General features: G+C 47.8%; 1 protein-coding gene and 1 long non-coding RNA gene across 2 annotated transcripts in view; one reads left to right on the top strand and one right to left on the bottom strand.

The window, feature by feature from the left end:
* Positions 1-18,793, top strand: part of LOC144326613 (uncharacterized) — a 187,998-nt gene that overhangs the window by 83,606 nt on the left and 85,599 nt on the right. The window lies entirely within an intron of this gene.
* Positions 387-18,793, bottom strand: part of CFB (complement factor B) — an 84,836-nt gene continuing 66,429 nt past the window's right edge. Inside the window, exons 28-36 of the mRNA XM_077925261.1 lie at positions 16,110-16,247; positions 15,376-15,473; positions 12,691-12,808; positions 12,025-12,175; positions 10,452-10,531; positions 8,100-8,218; positions 4,685-4,817; positions 2,743-2,792; positions 387-727 (exon numbers count right to left, since the gene is read on the bottom strand). Of these exons, the coding sequence (XP_077781387.1) occupies positions 545-727; positions 2,743-2,792; positions 4,685-4,817; positions 8,100-8,218; positions 10,452-10,531; positions 12,025-12,175; positions 12,691-12,808; positions 15,376-15,473; positions 16,110-16,247 (1,070 nt within the window). The 3' untranslated portion in view covers positions 387-544. The remainder of the gene's footprint in view (positions 728-2,742; positions 2,793-4,684; positions 4,818-8,099; positions 8,219-10,451; positions 10,532-12,024; positions 12,176-12,690; positions 12,809-15,375; positions 15,474-16,109; positions 16,248-18,793) is intronic.

Below are 18,793 nucleotides of genomic sequence, written 5' to 3' on the forward strand. Positions count from 1 at the left end.
GTGTTCTCGAAGCCACAAACATGAGTCTGACCAAACTGCGGGAGGCAGTGGAAGACAGGAGTGCCTGGCGTGCTCTGGTCCATGGGGTCATGAAGAGTCGGACACGACTATACGACTAAACGACAACAAAGACCTATCGGCATAGCCGGCAACTTTCCCCTTTTCTTGTGAGGAATCCTATTCGGAATAAGGGAATTTCCCTTTAAAAAAGGGAAACAAAACATGTTTTGATGTCTTCAATTTCATCTCTTTGTTTGATCTAAAAACTTACTTGAGAAAGGGGGAGGGAAAATGGAAGCTTGGGATTGTGAGATTGCTGAAGTCTACGCCGGATATCAACTCCTAACTGGGGTGGAATACTCACAGCTACCCGAAAGACACCAGTATCACAGAAGAGAGCTATTTATCCATTTTCTTCGTACAATGGAATTTAATACACAATTGTTAAAACTGCATTCACTTTACAGGATTTCAAGATATGCGTTCTATTTACACAAACCATCCCAGGTACGAGGTGGAGGGTGGGGGAATCGGGGAGAAGAGTCTACAGGAAATCCAGTCCCTCGTCCCGGAGCTCTTCCTTGAGCCAAGGCAAGACCTTGAAGAGATTGATGTGAAAATCCCTGGCATAGGCAGGGGACCCCTCGTGGCGATTACTGCCAGTTTCGCAGACAGGCAGTTTCCTGTTTCTACAAACGTCAACCACGCCCCAGCTGATCACGCCCACCTGCAGGGGGGGAAAAGAAGAGGCTGGAGTGAGACCACCAGGCATACCGTACAGTGGTACCTCGGGTTACAGACGCTTCAGGTTACAGACTCCGCTAACCCAGAAAAATTACCTCGGGTTAAGAAATTTACCTCAGGATGAGAACAGAAATTGCACGGCGGCAGAGGGAGGCCCATTAGCTAAAGTGGTACCTCAGGTTAAGAACAGTTTCAGACCTTTAGAACGAATTAAGTTCTTAACCTGAGGTACCACTGTATTGGCCTGAATATAAGCCGCACCTTTAAAATTCAAGGGGGGGGGGACAGAAAAAAAACACAATACCTGCCACCGCAACAGTTGCTGGGCAAGAAGAGACATTCTGCAGGGGGCGCATAGCTCGCCTCACTGTGCCAGGCGGGTGCCCCCCACTCCATTAACAGTGGCGAGGCAGGCAGAGGGGGATCGCATGGCAGCGCCGCCGTGGCAGCCCCCGGCGGCACTCACCCCCCAGCCGCCTCTCCCCGTGGCAGCCCCCGGCGGCACGCGCCCCCCGGCTGCCTCTCTCGGCAGCGGGCGGGAACCCCCCCCCATGATAGTGGAGGAGCACGCAGGAAGCGTGAAGTGGCAGCACCAGTGGCCGCCCACTTGCCACCCCCGCTCACCAGGGCTCCAGCGGGAGTTAAGAGTGGGGTTCACTGTATGTCTCTTTCAGCAGCAATATTGGGCTTTTTGTAATGTTGCGAATATTGTCGGCTTTGCCTTTGACCCGGTGCCAACGACTGGGCTCAACCTCTTCTGCCTCGACTGGGCCAGGCGAGCTGGGAAGCACTTCCAGAGACCTTCCACTGTGGGAGAGCAGGTCCAAGTCCAACGGACTCACAACTCAGAGCTGTGAGCACCAAAGTCAGCAGAGCACAGCAGAGTATGAATCACACCAACAACAGCTCTGAAGCTTAACTTTATTCTTTTACAGCTACTGCAAACTAAAATAAACTATGAACTAAAGGCTTCTGGGCTGCTTGAGTGTTAGATCGTTATGCAGTCATCTTATCTTTACACAGATAACACTCAGACTCCCACAGAGTCAGGCTGGAGGAAGCAATGAGCAGATTCCGCCCCCTCCTTTCTGAAAACATCATGAGATTCTTGCAATGGGAGGGGCGAAATATCCACAAATATAAGCCCCACTTTAACTTTTCACAGTCGGAATTTTGGGGGGGAAGTGTGGCTTATATTTGGGCCAGTACGGTATTAGACAGGAGCTCTCTCTTGTCTTTTCAGCACACACTGAAAGCCTTCTAAGCAAAGATCTTTGCTGTTCTGTATCTGTATTGCTGGGACGCGGGTGGCGCTGTGGGTTAAAGCCTCAGCGCCTAGGACTTGCCGATCGAAAGGTCGGCGGTTCGAATCCCCGCGGCGGGGTGCGCTCCCGTCGTTCGGTCCCAGCGCCTGCCAACCTAGCAGTTCGAAAGCACCCCCGGGTGCAAGTAGATAAATAGGGACCGCTTACTAGCGGGAAGGTAAACGGCGTTCCGTGTGCTGTGCTGGCTTGCCAGAGCAGCGATGTCACGCTGGCCACGTGACCCGGAAGTGTCTCCGGACAGCGCTGGCCCCCGGCCTCTTAAGTGAGATGGGCGCACAACCCTAGAGTCTGTCAAGACTGGCCCGTATGGGCAGGGGTACCTTTACCTTTACCTTTTATCTGTATTGGAATTGTTTTTAGGCCTTTTAACTGCTTTGGCGTCAGCGGGTTCCTTTGGGAGAAAGGGAAGGCTACTAATGGGATAAAGCGAAACAGCTGAATGTGCAGCTTGCTTTGACCTTCAGAGTGTGCTATCGGAGAGAACCAAGCCTTGTGATTACTTTTCTTCTGCCCCCCCCCCCAATGCCACACTTGTGTGGTGCAGCTGTAGAATTGGGGAACACAAAGCCGTGCCTATAAAGAACACCGGGAACTGGCATGTCATTTGGAAGTGGTGGCATCATGGCTTGGGGTCCAGCGGAGAAGCCTGGTGCCGGTTGGAGTCCACACTTACCTGGATATAACGTTGCCTTTTAGGAATGATGAGGGGACCACCAGAGTCGCCTGGAAGCCAAAGGAAAGGGAATTATCAGAGGGTGTGTGATGTTCAAGTCTGAAGCTATATACATGTACCAGAGTTCCAGTTCTACTCAATGAGGGGACTGTAGTTAAGGAGACCCTCCTCCCCTCCCAGAGCTACAATTCCCAGAGTCCCCTGGGAATAATAATACAGTGGTACCTCGGGTTACAGAGGCTTCAGGTTACAGACTCCGCTAACCCAGAAATAGTACCTCAGGTTAAGAACTTTGCTTCAGGGTGAGAACAGAAATCATGCGGCGGCAGCAGGAGGCCCCATTAGCTAAAGTGGTGCTTCAGGTTAAGAACAGTTTCAGGTTAAGAACGGACCTCCGGAACGAATTAAGTTCTTAACCCGAGTTACCACTGTATATACTTTTATATTTAAAAAAACATTCTCAAATTAACCCTTTATATCTAACCCTTTTCTATAATTCCAGTAGAAGCAGAAGCACTTTCCCCTCAAAACTCTAAATTCTCATCTACTTTATAACTTATTCCAAAAGCCATCCTACATCTTTGCCAGTTCCACAAATACTTCAAGATCCATGATGCTGTATCTATTGATGACAAAAGTGCATGCAAATCTGCCGATTTTTTTATACTCCACAGAAAATCTATATCACAATGCTACATGCTCTGGTGGATTTTACAAGGGAAAATGAAGCAGCACTAAAAATGCCGCTCCATTATATGAAGCAATCACAATACAGTGGTACCTCGGGTTACATATGCTTCAGGTTACATACGCTTCAGGTTAAGAACGGACCTCCGGAACGAATTAAGTACTTAACCCGAGGTACCACTGTAATTTATTATTTATATGCCGCTCATCTGACTGAGTTACCCCAGCCACCCTGGGTGACTGGGAAAAAGGATTGACTTAAACCACTGAGAAGTTTAGCGCTCTGAGGAGAATACAGGATTCATTGTAACTCTCAGCACCCTTTGGGTTCCGGAGAAGCCACCAGTGTGTTAAGTGATGTCACGGTGCTTTAGACATGTGCTCTTACTTCAACGTGGGCAATGGGGCAGCTTCTCCCAACATATACATGGGCAGCTGTCTGCTTCCGCAAGACCATCAACGGTGTCTATGAACAGTTTTACACATCACCTGGGAAGACAGGCGAACTAATGCCAGCGTACTGGAAGAAGCAAAGATCACCAGTGTCAAAGCAATGATTCTTCAACATCAACTTCGTTAGACTGGTCATGTTGTGCAGATGCCTGATTATCGTCTTCCAAAGTAACTACTCTATTCCAAACTTAAAAATGGAAAGCGTAATGCTGGTGGTCAACAAAAGAGGTTCAAAGACTCTCTCAAGGCAAATCTTAAAAAAATATATAGTATAAACACTGACAACCGTGAAACACTGGCCTGCGAGCGCTCCAGTTGGAAAACAGCCTTTACCAAAGGGGTCATGGGCTTTGAAGACACTCGAACTCAGGACGCAAGAGAGAAACGTGCTAAGAGGAAGGCACGCTTGGCAAATCCACACCGTGATCAACTCCCACCCGGAAACCAATGTCCCCACTGTGGAAGGACGTGTGGATCCAGAATTGGCCTCCACAGTCACTTACGGACTCACTGTTAAAACCGTGTTTATGGAAGACAATCTTACTCGGCTACGAGTGATCGCCAAAGAAGAAGACGACTTCTGCAAGAGGAAGCAGAGCCCAGACGACTAGAGGGGTATCCTTACTGGACTTTACTCTCTGGGGAAAGAAGCAAGCACGTTCAAGTCCTGAACTGTCCCCCTAAAAGCGATTCACTGCATTTTTCTGCGAACGCAGCCTTAGTGTGAAATTCGAAGCAAGTCCGCACAGGCAGCCCCGGCTGTGGTTCCTGGGGTGTCCTAGGAGGAGGTGCTGTTCCTCACCTTTGCAAGTGTTGGGGTCCACTTCAGGGTCAGCGCCCCCTGTGCATAAGAAGCGTTCAGTCACCACCTGGGAGACGTCCGTGACGTTCACATACTGGGAGGCTTTCTTGGCGTCCTCTTCGCAACCAATTTTCTGAGGGAGAGGAGGAAAGGTGGGTTTACTGCTAGTAGGGCTTATCCACACACCCCCCCAAAAATTATTTGGTTTTACGAATTTAAAATTAAAATAATACCACAACACACCCACAGTTATAAGATTCCTCCAAATCTCTGGACTTCCCAGCTTCCCCTCCTTGCATTCTGTTGTTAAACATTTTCTACCTCGTATTTACAGGACCGCCTCTCCTGGTCTGCCCCGCAGAGGACCTTAAGGTCCATGAACAACCATAGTTTAGAGGTCCCGGGCCCTAAGGAAGTCAGACTATCCTCCACCAGGGCCAGGGCCTTCTCAGTGATGGCTCCGACCTGGTGGAATGCTCTGTCTCATGAGACTAGGGCCCTGCAGGATATAACCTCCTTCCGCTGGGCCTGTAAGACAGAGCTATTCCTCCTGGCCTTTGATTTGAATTCAGCCTGATCTTTTATTTCCCTCTCTTCCCTCCCCCTTTTTATGAAGATCACCTGCTCTGAGACCCCACAGCTAATTCTCCCCTGGCCTCCTCGCTGGCCCAAGTAGGACTAATTCAGCCAGCTAGCCCTGGTGACTATCTAATGCTTATTAGATGGATTTTCCCCTAAATTGATTTCTGAAGTTTGAATTTTATTGTTATTCATGTTTTTATACTGTATTTTATGCTGCTTTTACAATTAAGTGTTTTAAATTTGTTGTTAGCCGCCCTGAGCCCAGTTTTCTGAACCGGGAAGGGCAGAGTATAAGTGAAAGGTTATTATTATTATTTCTACTGCATCTTTTTTCAATAATTCAAGTTTTTTATAACTCCACGATGTCCATAGTTCTTGTTTCATTTACAAGTGTTACTGCAGTCTTGCTAGTGTTTTCAACTGCTTACAGTGGTCTTCAAGGTAAATTTAAAGTTTTTCCCATTCCTTATTAAAGTTTTGGTCTTCCTAGTTCCTGAGCTTTCCGGTCGGTTTTGCCATTTTGGCATAGTCCAACAATTTAATTAGCCATTCTTCTCTGGTAGGAACTTTATCTTCTTTCCATCCCTGGGCTAACAACATTCGTGCACCTGTCGTCACATACCGTATTTTTCGCCCTATAGGATGCACTTCCCCCCTCCAAAAATGAAGGGGAAATGTGTGTGCGTCCTATGGGGCGAATGCAGGCTTTCGCTGAAGCCTGGAGAGCGAGAGGGGTCGGTGCGCACCAACCCCTCTCGCTCTCCAGGCTTCAGGAAGCTATCCACAAGCCGTGGGAGCCCAGCGGGAAGTCGCGCCGGGCTCCCTAGGCTTGCAGAGAGCTGCCTGCTTCCCGAAGCCTGGGGCGCGCAGTGGAGCACACCCTGGGCTTCAGGCAGCTCTCCGCAAGCCTGGGGAGACCGGCGCGACATCGCGCCGGGCTCCCACGGTTTGCGGATAGCAGCCTGTTCTGGGAGCTGGGGTCGGGGGAAGCTGGGGGGGAAATAATTTTTTTATTCCCCCCCCAAAAAACCCAGGTGCGCCCTATGGGCCGGTGCACCCTATGGGGCAAAAAATACGGTATATTAAAAGTCTTTTCTGCTCCCTTGAAATTATTTTAAAGTTATAAAAGTTATAACTTTTATCTTTAAAAAAACCAGATGCTTTTTCTATTAGGAATTGTAGGTGCTAAAATTCCAAGGGCTTTCCCACATTTCCTCTGGTCCTGCGGCTTTCCTTTGGAGGAAACTGCTCTTTAGCGCTCAACCAGAGCAAATGGCAACTTGGGTTTTCCCGATCTTTTGCTAAAGGGCAGGTTTTCTCTCAAAGGAGCAGAGCAAGGGGGAAACACTTGGGGCCCTCCTTTCTAGGCACGTGGAAGTGGGGACAAAGTGAAGCAACCTAGAGGAGACATCAAGGACTCCGGACACCAAATTATCTCTAGCACCCAGCTCTCACTATGCTTCTTTTCCCCCACCAACAGTCCGATTACATTATGTTTCTCCATAATAATTTTTTCTTAAGGCCAAAGGCAACCAGCACATTGGAGAGAAAGCAAAATTAAATTCTGCTCACTGGTGCTTAGGGCTCATCCAGACCTCCTTTTTGTGTGTGTGTTTTTTATAAATAATTTTTAATTAAATTTTGCATATAATTTCCAAAGATCATATAACATATATTCTTATCTTATACGATATTTTGGACTTCCATCAACTACATCAGAAGATTTTTCAATTTTGTCACTTAATCTGCATTTCATTAATTTCACTATTACTTTTTACTAATCCTTAACGAATAATTTCTATCCCTAAATTGTCTCTGCAATATTTCGCATAGTCCTCCTTACAAAACTTATTGCAATCCTGCTAGCGTAATCTGTTGATTACAGTTGCTTTTTAAATAGTTCACATATTTACTCCAGTCTTCTGAGAATCTCTGATCCCTCCGGTTTCAAATCCTTACTGTCATCTTATCCAATTCTGCATAGTCCATTAATCCTTTTTGTGTCTCGAGGCACGGGTCTGTGCTTCAAAGTGCTCTAGCTCAGCGCTGCTTTTTTGCTTTTTTTGCCCAGCAAAAATATCAACAAAAACATCCGTAAAGGTAAAGGTAAAGGGATCCCTGACCATTAGGTCCAGTCGTGGACGACTCTGGGGTTGGCCGAGGGAGCCGGCGTACAGCTTCTGGGTCATGTGGCCAGCATGTCTAAGCTGCTTCTGGCGAACCAAGCAGCGCACGGAAACGCCATTTACCTTCCCGCCGGAGCAGTACTTATTTATCTACTTGCACTTTGACGTGCTTTCGAACTGCTAGGTTGGCAGGAGCAGGGACCGAGAAACGGGAGCTCACCCCATCGCGGGGATTCGAACTGCCGACCTTCTGATCAGCAAGTCCTAGGCTCTGTGGTTTAACCCACAGCGCCTCCTGCGTCCCAGAAAAACATCCGTACTCAAGGCTAAAATAACAAAGCGTAGCAAACCAGCAGCGATTAAAAATTGCAACCAGAGGAAGCCTGTTGAGATAAAACAGGCAAGCAGCAATGAGTCTCTCCAGGGAGGCAATTCCACATGGCAGAAGTGGAGAGTCTTACAGCAGGAGTTGCCAATCTGGTGGCTTCCTGATGTTGGCGGACCACAACTCCAACCACCCGACCATTATGCCGGCTGATGGGAGTTGGGAGTCCAACAAGGTCTGGAGAGGACAACATTGGCTACCTCTGTACTGAGGATAAATGAGAGTCATCACTTGGGTTCCTGCTCTTGCATATTTTTTATAAGACGCCTGAATATTGCTAGTGGTCAAAAAGGGGTATCCTGGCGCAGTTCTCCCTTCTCACCTTTTCACTATTCCTGATTTTCACTGTCCTGCGAAACAGCCCCTTGGCCTGTTGGTCCTTGTGTTTACAGTCGGTCACAAAAAACGACGGGACGTTTCCAATGGTCAGGAGCAATTCCTCTGGGGGAAACAAAAGAGCACAAAGAGGTTGGGTCCTGCTGTTGAAAGAGGAGAAGATGGGCCCGGCGGCTTGATCCAGTGGGGCTCCTCTTAACATGATGGAGGTATACTGGGAAGGCTAGAAACTGTGGGTGGGTGGGTGGGTGGGTGGGTGGGGGAAAGGGGAAAAAGAGAGAGAACCCGGCAAGGGTCAGGATCATGGGTGGCCAACCTTTGGGGCAAGTCTGCCACAAGTCCAGGCAAATCAAGGATGAGACAGAATATAATAATAATAATAATAATAATATAGTGGTACCTCAGGTTACATATGCTTCAGGTTACATATGCTTCAGGTTACAGATTCCGCTAACCCAGAAATAGTACCTTGGGTTAAGAACCTTGCTTCAGGATGAGAACAGAAATCGCGCAGCGGCAGCAGGAGGCCCCATTAGCTAAAGTGGTGCTTCAGGTTAAGAACAGTTTCAGGTTAAGAAAGGACCTCCGGAACAAATTACAGTGGTACCTCGCAAGACGAATGCCTCGCAAGACAAAAAACTCGCAAGACGAAAGGTTTTTCCGTTTTCGATTTGCCTCGCAAGACGAATTTCCCCTATGGGCTTGCTTCGCAAGACGAAAACGTCTCGCGACTTTGTTTTCTTTGTCTAAAAACAAAGACATGTTTTGTTTATAAAGTTAATTTATTTTCCCTTCAATTTTTGAACTGCTCTTTACAGTATGTGTGACTTTAAAGAGCAGTTAATAAACTGTTGTTGTACCAAATTTGGCTTTGTTTGGACTTTTTTTGACCATAGGAACGCATTAATTGATTTTCAATGCATTCCTATGGGATTTCGTGCTTCGCAAGACAAAAAATTCGCTAGACGACAAAAATTGCGGAACGAATTAATTTCGTCTTGCGGGGCACCACTGTAAGTACTTAACCCGAGGTAAGTACAGTGGTGCCTCGCAAGACGAAAATAATCCGTTCCGCGAGTCTCTTCGTCTAGCGGTTTTTTCGTCTTGCGAAGCAAGCCCATTGACAGCTTAGCGGATTAGCGCTATTAGCGGTTTAGCGGCTATTAAAGGCTTAGCGGCTAAAAGGCTATTAGCGGCTTAGCGGCTTAGAAAAAAGGGGGGGGAGCGAAAAAAATCGCAAGACTCGCAAGACGTTTTCGTCTTGCGAAGCAAGCGCATAGGGAAATTTGTCTTGCGAAGCAACTCAAAAACGGAAAACCCTTTTGTCTAGCGGGTTTTTTGTCTTGCGAGGCATTCGTCTTGCGGGGCACCACTGTACTTAATTTGTTCTGGATGTCCGTTCTTAACCTGAAACTGTTCTTAACCTGAAGCAACACTTTAGCTAATGGGGCCTCCTGCTGTCGCTGCCACACGATTTCTGTTCTCATCCTGAAGCAAAGTTCTTAAACTGAAGCACTATTTCTGGGTTAGCGGAGTCTGAAACCTGAGGCGTATGTAACCTACAGCGTATGTAACCTGAGGTACCACTGTAATAATTTATACCCCACCCATGTGGCTAGGTTGCCCCAGCCGCTCTGGGCAGTTCAGAACAGAATATTAAAAAACAATAAACCATAAAACATTAAAAACTTTCCTATACAGGGCTGCCTTCAGATGTTTATTTCCTTGACATCTGATGGGAGGGAGTTCCACAGGGCGGGTGCCACTACCGAGAAGGCCCTCTGCCTGGTTCCCTGTAACCTCACTTCTCGCACTGAGGGAACCACCAGAAGGCCCTTGGAGCTGGACCTCAGTGTCTGGGCTGAACGATGGGGGTGGAGACACTCCTTCAGATATACTGGACCGAGGCCGTTTAGGGCTTTAAAGGTCAGCACCTACACTTTGAATTGTGGTCGGAAACGTACTGGGAGCCAATGTAGGTATTTCAGGACCGGTGTTATGTGGTCTCAGCGGCCGCTCCCAGTCACCAGTCTGGCTGCCGCATTCTGGATTAGTTGCAGTTTCCAGGTCACTTCTGCTGTGTGTACCACACTACATTATAAGTGTGCACACACAACCCTGGGTTATTAGGATGGGTTTGGCTCTAGTCTACTGAGCTGGAGGGAAGACAACAATGCAGTGCTGGAGAAAGAGACACAAGTGTAGGTCTGACTCTGTCCCCCAGAAGCCAGCTCACGCCCTCTTTGCTAGGCATGCCACAAAGTCTGCTGCTTGTACCACCTCTGTGGCACCTCTGCAGTAGGTTGGCCATTCACACAACCAAGCCAGCTCTTCTTACCATGATTCCTGCAGGTGGTCTGTGGGTGGGGCTTCCTAAGAGCCCGGGTGGTCCCAGCCGTACATGGGAGGCAGATTGGCCTGTGGAGAGGAATCACCAGAGAAAAGTTAGCAGAGCACCGGCCCCAGCCCTGGAGAAGGACCTAGAACTTTCCTCCTTATCAGGAGCAGTTTGCTCCGGCAGTGTAAAAGCTTCCTATTGTTTCCCTTTGGTCACTGCCTCACCTCTTCCCTAAAACCAAATGCCTGCCCGTCGTGGGACATACCCCACTTCACAACCAAGGATTAAATTTGCACCAGAGCTCAGACCTCAGAGAGTTGATAGGACATCGGCAGGTAATGTCGGGGATCAGCCATAACGTGCAAATAGACAAAAGTGTTCCTGAGGTGGTGCAGAGTGCATTTCCCTCACTACAAAATAACAACAGCAAGGAAGGCTGCAGAAGCTTAACAACGAGAAAATTATTATGGCCCAAGTTGCGTGTCGAGACCCCGCAGCCACCCCCTCGTTGAAAATAACTCACCCAAGGACACAGATATTAGGTTTATGTTATTGGGCATATTTTGGCCACAACCTTATTGAATTACAGAAAGTGAGCGGTATTGGCTTAGGCATTGATTGGACCTGACTGTATCTGACTCCTGCCCATTGTCCAGTAAGGGTAAGCCACCGGTGTAGGGGGAGCCCTGTCAATGCGAACCAACTCAAGCTCCCCCTGGTGTTCCCATCGGGGTCGTGTCAAGGCCTTAGCCCCCCAGCCAGGCTTCAGACTAGATCAACACCCCCGGATTCCTTTAACGGAATACCCTTAAGCATGGAGGGCAGGTGATGGCCACACCTCCCCTCCCCCATCACAAGGTCAAACAATGCCTAACCGCAACTCTAACAAAGTTGTGACGATTGCTACGAGGTAGGCGAAAACCAAGTGGCCAGCGCCAATTTGCCAAGTGGAAAAATTCCTACCAGGCCCCTCGGACAACCAAGGTGACCAACCGAAGTCCATAGCAAGGCCGTAGCCTAACCTGCAAAATAGGGAGGGAGGGCGGGTGATTGAGGATGCGAGCCAAAGAGGAAGTCCTCTGGCTCGCTCCTCCATTTTAACGGCCCCGGCCATGCCCCCGGCCAGCGGATTGGCTGGCCGGGCTCTAACCCGCTCTAACAAAGTCCCCCGCCCCCAGTGAGGAGTGGGTGGCCACGCAGTCCACCGCAACTCCTCCCCACTGGGAAGTGGAGCGGATTTTGCAGACTAGAGCCCACAGCAGCAGATGTAAAGGTCTCTAACCCATGAAAGGTGTCAGAATCCAGCCTGACCACAACTTACTATCATTTACTTATTATTAAGGAGCAATAGCTTGCTTTTAAATATTTGAAAACCACACATTTTCAAGATGCTACACCACAATCTCATATCCCTTGTGTTTTGTAAAACTGCAGCTGAACCTTGCTTATTTGCTGCTTATTGTTTCTTGCTTGGGCCTAGAACACTGACATTTCGCTCGGGCACGGGTGCGAGTCTCCCTTTTAATCGGAGTCCCAATGGAAAACCGACATTTTCTCTCCCTCTCCACCTCACCTTGCAGAAACGGAGGGTATGACTTTTTTGGAGAGTTTCACCAGGGCGACATCATAATCATAGAATTCAGGGATTCCACGATCTTTTAGCTTCCCAATCTGGTACAATGGGTGCGATCGGACTGCAGCCACTTCAAAGCGCTGATTCTCACCTAGACGGAGAAGGTGAGAATTAAATGCAGAGTTCCAGTAAACGCTTCTGCCTGCAGTGCTTGTCACCAGGTGATTGTTATGTACTGAGTTGAATAGGATCCAAAATGCAGCAGTCTGATTGGTCCTAGAACAATAGGATTCAGAATGCAGCAGTATGATTGGTCTGCAGGAGCTACCCAATCCGGCTCCAGATGGAAGTGAATCCACAACCTGATTAGCCTACAGGAGAATTCCGGAATTAACTAATCACTTGCAGCCCATTGTGTAAATAATGCATATAAAGCAGATACTTTGAGGGGACATTCATTCCTCCTCACCACTATGAGCTGAATAAAGAGCATGAAATCCACTCTCGACTCTGAGTATATTTCAGTGATCAAAAACATGCCCTCTGATTTCTGCTCACCCGGTTCCTGTAAAAAAGGCACAAGAGGAAACCACAACACGTTTTCCCTCTCACACACCCCCTCTCTGGGAACTCTGGTCCTTCCCAGCTTGGGAGAATTTGGCTTACCTAACGTGACTTGGATCTCCTCAGCTCTGTCAACTATGGTGAAGCAGTGGGCCGCTGTCAAGACGTAATACTCGGAGACAAGGGCTCCTTTGCAGTGTTCAAATCCCCTTCCAGTGCGCTTTGATTTGAAAGAGGAAAGCAGAACAGACAGGTAAGAACAATACCCAGACGGATCCTTCTATCATGTATGGTGCCAATGCAATAAAACCAAAACGTTCTGGGAAGATATCCATTTAGAACTCGAAAAGATGTTAAGAATCTCCTTTAACATATTTACTGAGAGGCATATTTACTGGGTATTATTTGATAGGGATTTTCCTAAAAAAATTAATGATATTTTTCTCTGTGCAACGGTGGCAGCGAGGGTTCTTATAGCTACAATGTGGGAAAGTGGAAAAGTTCCCTCAAGACAAGAGGAGGTCCATAAAATGATCGATTATGCTGAATTAGATAGTTAATCCGAAAAATCAAAGAACAAACCAAGGAAAGATTTCATTTCAAAATGGGATGGGAAGTATTTAAAATATATTTGAAAATTAATAATACTGACCTAGAAGCCGTAGTGGCATTTGAATAACTCCAGCAATATCGTTCGATTTAACATATTTTGAATGTGATGTGAGATGACAGTAATAACATGCATGGGCAGTAAAGAATAGTACTGTATTTTCTGGCATATAAGACTACTTTTTAACCCAGGAAAATCTTCTCAAAAGTCGGGGGTCGTCTTATACGCCGGCTACAGCAGCAGCTCCTGCAGCAACTCCCCACCAAAGGATAAAATGACAGCAAATTAAATCAGAGGACACCAAACTCTCTAGATGAAGCAGAAATACGCTTGAAAATTGGCTCCAGAAGCCCGCGGCCACTGGGAAGTGGAGCAGATTTCCGAGCCGGACTGGAGACTGGTTTTTAAAATTTTTATTTGGTGTGCGTTGGAAGAGGGGTATTCTTATATGGCGAGTATATCCCAAACTCTATATTTTAACTGGAAAAGTTGGGGGGTCGTCTTATACGCCCAGTCGTCTTATACGCCGGAAAATACGGTAATTTGATTTATGGAGTAGATGGGAAGTCGGGTTTATAAAGAAGAGACCATTACAGTTCATTGATTATGAAACTTATATTAACACTCTATGTAAGGCGCGACTGATGGTACTTTCACTATGGTTCATTTTGTCCTTTTTTTGTTGTGTGTTGAGCAAATGAAATAATAATAATAAAAAAGAGCAACACCCAGACAACCCATGGCACAATCCTATGCATGTTTACGTGGAAGCAACTCCCACTGGGTTCCATGGAGCTTATATTTTCTGGAAGGGTGCACAGGATTGCAACCGTAGACAACTTCAAGTAGGCTGTCACAAGTCCAGCCAAGAAAAAAGCATTTAAGGCCAAAATTCAACAGGTGGACCTGATCTCTATCTTAGGGATGGGGAAACTATAGCTATTGAATTTCTGTCAGCAGTTTAAGGAACAGAGGACCAGCCCCATGGAAAATATGTGGCAATCCTAGACTTGGCTTGCTGGATAACGTGAGCTCTATATGCCCACCTGGGGTGAAAATGAATCCTGGTGCACCCCCACCACCACCACACTGTATCTTGCACAAGGCTAGGGCTTGGATATTATGTTGTTTCCTCGTGGTTAGGCCACAGATTCCTCACCCCTGTTCTGTCTGAAGTGGTACAGTCCAGAATTCTACCATCTCTTCCTATTACCTCATTCTGCATAATACTGTAGGAATCCCCTCCGACATTTCTCTGATGAAAATAGGGACGTCCCCTTCATCACTTCTCGGATAAAAAAAATCCTATTCTTTGGGGGCGCTGTGAGGGATGCGGGTGGTGTTGTGGTCTAAACCACTGAGCCTCTTGGGCTTGCCGATCGGAAGGTCGGTGGTTCAAATCCCCGCGATGGGGTGAGCTCCCATTGCTCGGTCCCTGCTCCTGCCAACCTAGCAGTTCAAAAGCACGTCAAAGTGCAAGTAGATAAATAGGTACCACTCTGGCGGGAAGGTAAACGGCGTTTCTGTGTGCTGCTCTGGTTTTGCCAGAAGCACCTTGGTCATGCTGGCCACATGACCCAGAAAAACTGTCTGCGGACAAACGTCAGCCCCCTCGGCCAGTAAAGCGAGATGAGCGCCGCGACCCCAGAGTCGTTCGCGACTGGAGTTAACTGTCAGGGGTCCTTTACCTTTTTATTCTATACGCTCCAACATTTCTCCGATGAAATTAGAGACATCCTAACATACCCTCCAACATTTCTCTAACAAAAATAGGAATGGCCTAAGGAAAAGCGGGACATTCCAGGATCAAATAAGATATCAGGACGGCGTCTAAATCAGGGACTGTCCCTGGAAAATAGGGGGACTTGGAGGGTCTGCTGTATTTGGACAAAGAGGTGCTGTGCAGGAGGTGGCTAGAAAGCAGGCCCTGTGGTTGCTAAGCAACCACACCATACTTCCACCCAGCAAGTTTCACAAGAACCCTCCTTAGCGGTGGGGGTGCCAGGGGATGCCATAGCTGGCACTACGCTTGGGTCGAACATTCTCTGTCTACTGAGAGGCTCCAGAAGCCATGAACCCAAACCAGATATCCACCAGACCGCCACTAAAGAACCAGATCTCCATCAGATTGCTACTGCAGAAAACCCTTGTCTCCTTCTCATTTGTTCCGCTCTCACCCGGATGCTGATTGTGACGTGCCAGGGATTCTTCTCTTGGTCCCTCGCTTGCGTGTGCTCCTTGGCCAAGCCACACATGGACAGAACCTGACTCTCATCTGAAAAGAGAAAGGGATGTCACCTTCAGCTTCTCAGGAAAGGAGAGAGGGGCCTCATGGGTTGAGAAGGAGCCAAAAGGGTCAGGACTCCTAGGTTCCTCTGGGAAAGGAAGTGGGCGGGGAGTGACAGGAGGAGGCAGCTGAGAGCACCAGTTTCTTGGTTATACATTGAGCCAGTGTTGAGGGGCTGCTAAAGGGCACAAGAAGTACTGGATGAGGCCAAGGGCCTGACATGCTGCTTTCTACAACAGCCAGCCAGGTGCTTCTCTGGAAGGCCAAGTTCCCTAGTTTCATGTAGCCATCATGGCTAATATTTTTCACGTATGGTTCTAATCCACTCAAGCTACTGGCAGTTATGGCACTTTCTGTTCAAGCTGAGTAGCACTAAGACCTGTAGGAGTGGCCAGTGTCGTGTAGCTGCTCTCAAACATTTCCCAGAATCCTCTGCAATGAGAGAAAAGCTGATGTGGAAAATGGGCATTTTAGTTGGCCTTTGAGGAACTTATCTTTGCTGTGTCATAGATACCAAGGATGAGGAATAGAGAGGAGGCTGAGAGTCAGATATTTCTGGGAAAGGAAATGTTGAAGGACAAGTCGGGGGAGTGCCGAAATCCCTGAAATGGAGGTTCGCCTTACCAATCATTTCTTCAAAGGCATCCCGCACTTCATCGTAGTCTTTGAGCTTGAAGACGTGCCTTTCGCCGGGCTTCTGAGACGCCAAGGCGTTCACATTCTCTATGGCGACCATGGACCCGATACCAAAGATGTAAACGTCTAGGCACAAGTGGGGGTGGAAGGCAAGGGTGAGTCAAGAATTTCTAAGGCTCCCACATGAAGAAAAGGAAAAAACCAACAACAACCAGAATGCGACAGAGGGCAAAAGGCCTTCCTGTGCCACAGTAGTTCATGGAATAAGTACCTCTGAAATAAGACAGGCTCTTTGATTCTATGCCCTTTTCGTAGTACGACTTATGATCCCCTTGCAAAAGTATAAATTCATCCCCTAGCGGACTGTGACCCTGAACTACAGATGCAAAGTATTTGTTCCTCCTGCGCATGTGAAAACCAGCATATGCAGCCGAGGACACATGGTAACAAGTCAAAGGGATAACGTCTCGCCAAACATTGTCGCTCCATGGATTCATAGAGCAGTGTTCTTCAGCCTTGCCCTCTTTGTGGTGCTGTAGACCGTGAATTGATTTATGCCAACTGTTATGCTGTGTGTGTGTGTGTGTGTGTGTGTGTGTGTACATATGTGTACACATGCACACCCAGTTATACAGCCTTGGTCCAGTATATCTGAAGGAGCATCTCCACCCCCATCAATCTACCCGGACACTGAGGTCCAGCTCCGAGGGCCTTCTAGCGGTTCCCTTATTGCAAGAAGCAAAGCTACAGGGAACCAGGCAGAGGGCCTTCTCGATAGTGGCACCCACCCTGTGGAACGCCCTCCCACCAGATGTCAAAGAGATAAACAACTACCTGACTTTTAGAAGACATCTGAAGGCAGCCCTGTTTAGGGAAGCTTTTAATGTTTGGTGTATTACAGTATTTAAATATTTTTTTGGAAGCCGCCCAGAGTGGCTGGGGAAGCCCAGCCAGATGGGCGGGGTATAAATACATAAATAAATAAATAAATTATTATTATTATTATTATTATTATTATTATTATTATTATTATTATTACATTATATTGTTTTATATGGTATACAGGATAAATGCAGCTTGCCATCCACATTTGGTGCCTAAACATTTGCTTGACAAAAAAAAATCACCTTAAATGCTAGTAGTGGGAATGACCGAAGCTAATGTACAGGCAAGATATATCATAGCAAGAATGAAATATCCTGGAATTGTAGATTTGGAAGGTAAAATGAGTCAAGATGAAAAGTAGCCGTGAGTGGCTCAGCCGGTAGAGCATGAGATTCTTAATCTCTGGGTCGTGGGTTTGAGCCCCACATTGGGCTAAAGATTCCTGCATTGCAGGGGGTTGGACAAGGTTGGACAAAGCCACTTCCAAGCTGGAGGGGCGGGGTTGCGGGCTTCATGCCCCCTCCACGTGAGCGGGGGGCTGGCTCTCAGCCTCCGTGCGATTGAGGGAATCCCCGACCGCGTCATCCCCTGGCCAGCCAATCGGCTGGCCTGGGGGTGTGGCCTGCACTATTTAGTGCTGGCGGGTCGGGGATCTTCCTCTTTTGGCTGCTTCAGCTGCTCCGATTTCCCATCCTCCTGCCCTTTAGGTTTTTCTTTCTGACGTTGCTATGGACCTCAGTTGGTCGCCGTTAAGGGGCCTGGTAGGAATTTTTCCACTTGGCAAATTGGCTCCAGCCACTTGGTTTTTCGCCTACCTCGTAGCTAATCGTTACAACTTCTTCAGCATTGGCGGTTAGGGATTGGTAAGGGTATTGTTATGTAGATGAGAGGGGGGAAGAAGCACCATCACCTGCCCCGCATATTGAAGGGTAGCCCGATAAAGGATTCCGGGGGGCGTGGCCCTGTCCGAAGCCTATGGAGGTGAGGGCCTAAGGCACGGCCCTGAGCGGTGACCCCAGGGAAGCTCCTAGTTGATGTGCATCAGCAGGACTTCTTGTTGGGAAACTGTGTAAGTGCAGCTACTCACACAGAGTCAATTAAGGTTTGGCAGACAGCCAGAAGGCAATCTGAAGGAGTAGGTCTGCCTGGTGATAACAGAGACATGGAGAGAGCTCTTTGATTGGTCAAGCTCTCTCAAGGGAGTCATAATTAATGGCCTACTAACTGGAATGTGTTAGTTCAGAAGTTCAGAGTTCTGTGTGTCAGTGTAGGAGTTGTGAGTCGTGTCAGAGAGAGCTAGCAAAAGATCCGTGTTCTGTTCCTGTAAATAGTCCACTGTATATAATAAACACCCAACTACAAGTCCTGGTTCCTGCTTTGTCTATCCTGTCTGCAGCCAAGTTGCCAATTGCTTCCGTGGATTCTGCGTTTACTCTGCTAGGTCTGGCTAAGGTCCTGCAAGTAGTCAGAAAGTTGCGAAACACCAAATAGCTTTTGCCAATAGGACTCCCCCTACTGGTGGTTAACCCTTCCCAGACTTCAAGCAGGCTGGCTGAAGCCGGATAGTCGGTTAGCACCAATGCCTAAGCCAATACCGCTCATCACCTGTAACCAATAAAGTTGTGGCCATTTTTTGCCCATTAACCTAAATAATTGTGTCATGTGTTTTTATTTCCACTGAGGGGAGGCAGGAACTCGCCATGCAACTCTGGAATTCTATGAAACCATTCTCTAATGGTGGTCTAGGTCATTACAGCCCTTTACTATTCCCGTCCCCACCCCCATCC

Source organism: Podarcis muralis, chromosome 2 (assembly GCF_964188315.1).
Source record: "Podarcis muralis chromosome 2, rPodMur119.hap1.1, whole genome shotgun sequence".
NCBI lineage: Eukaryota > Metazoa > Chordata > Lepidosauria > Squamata > Lacertidae > Podarcis > Podarcis muralis.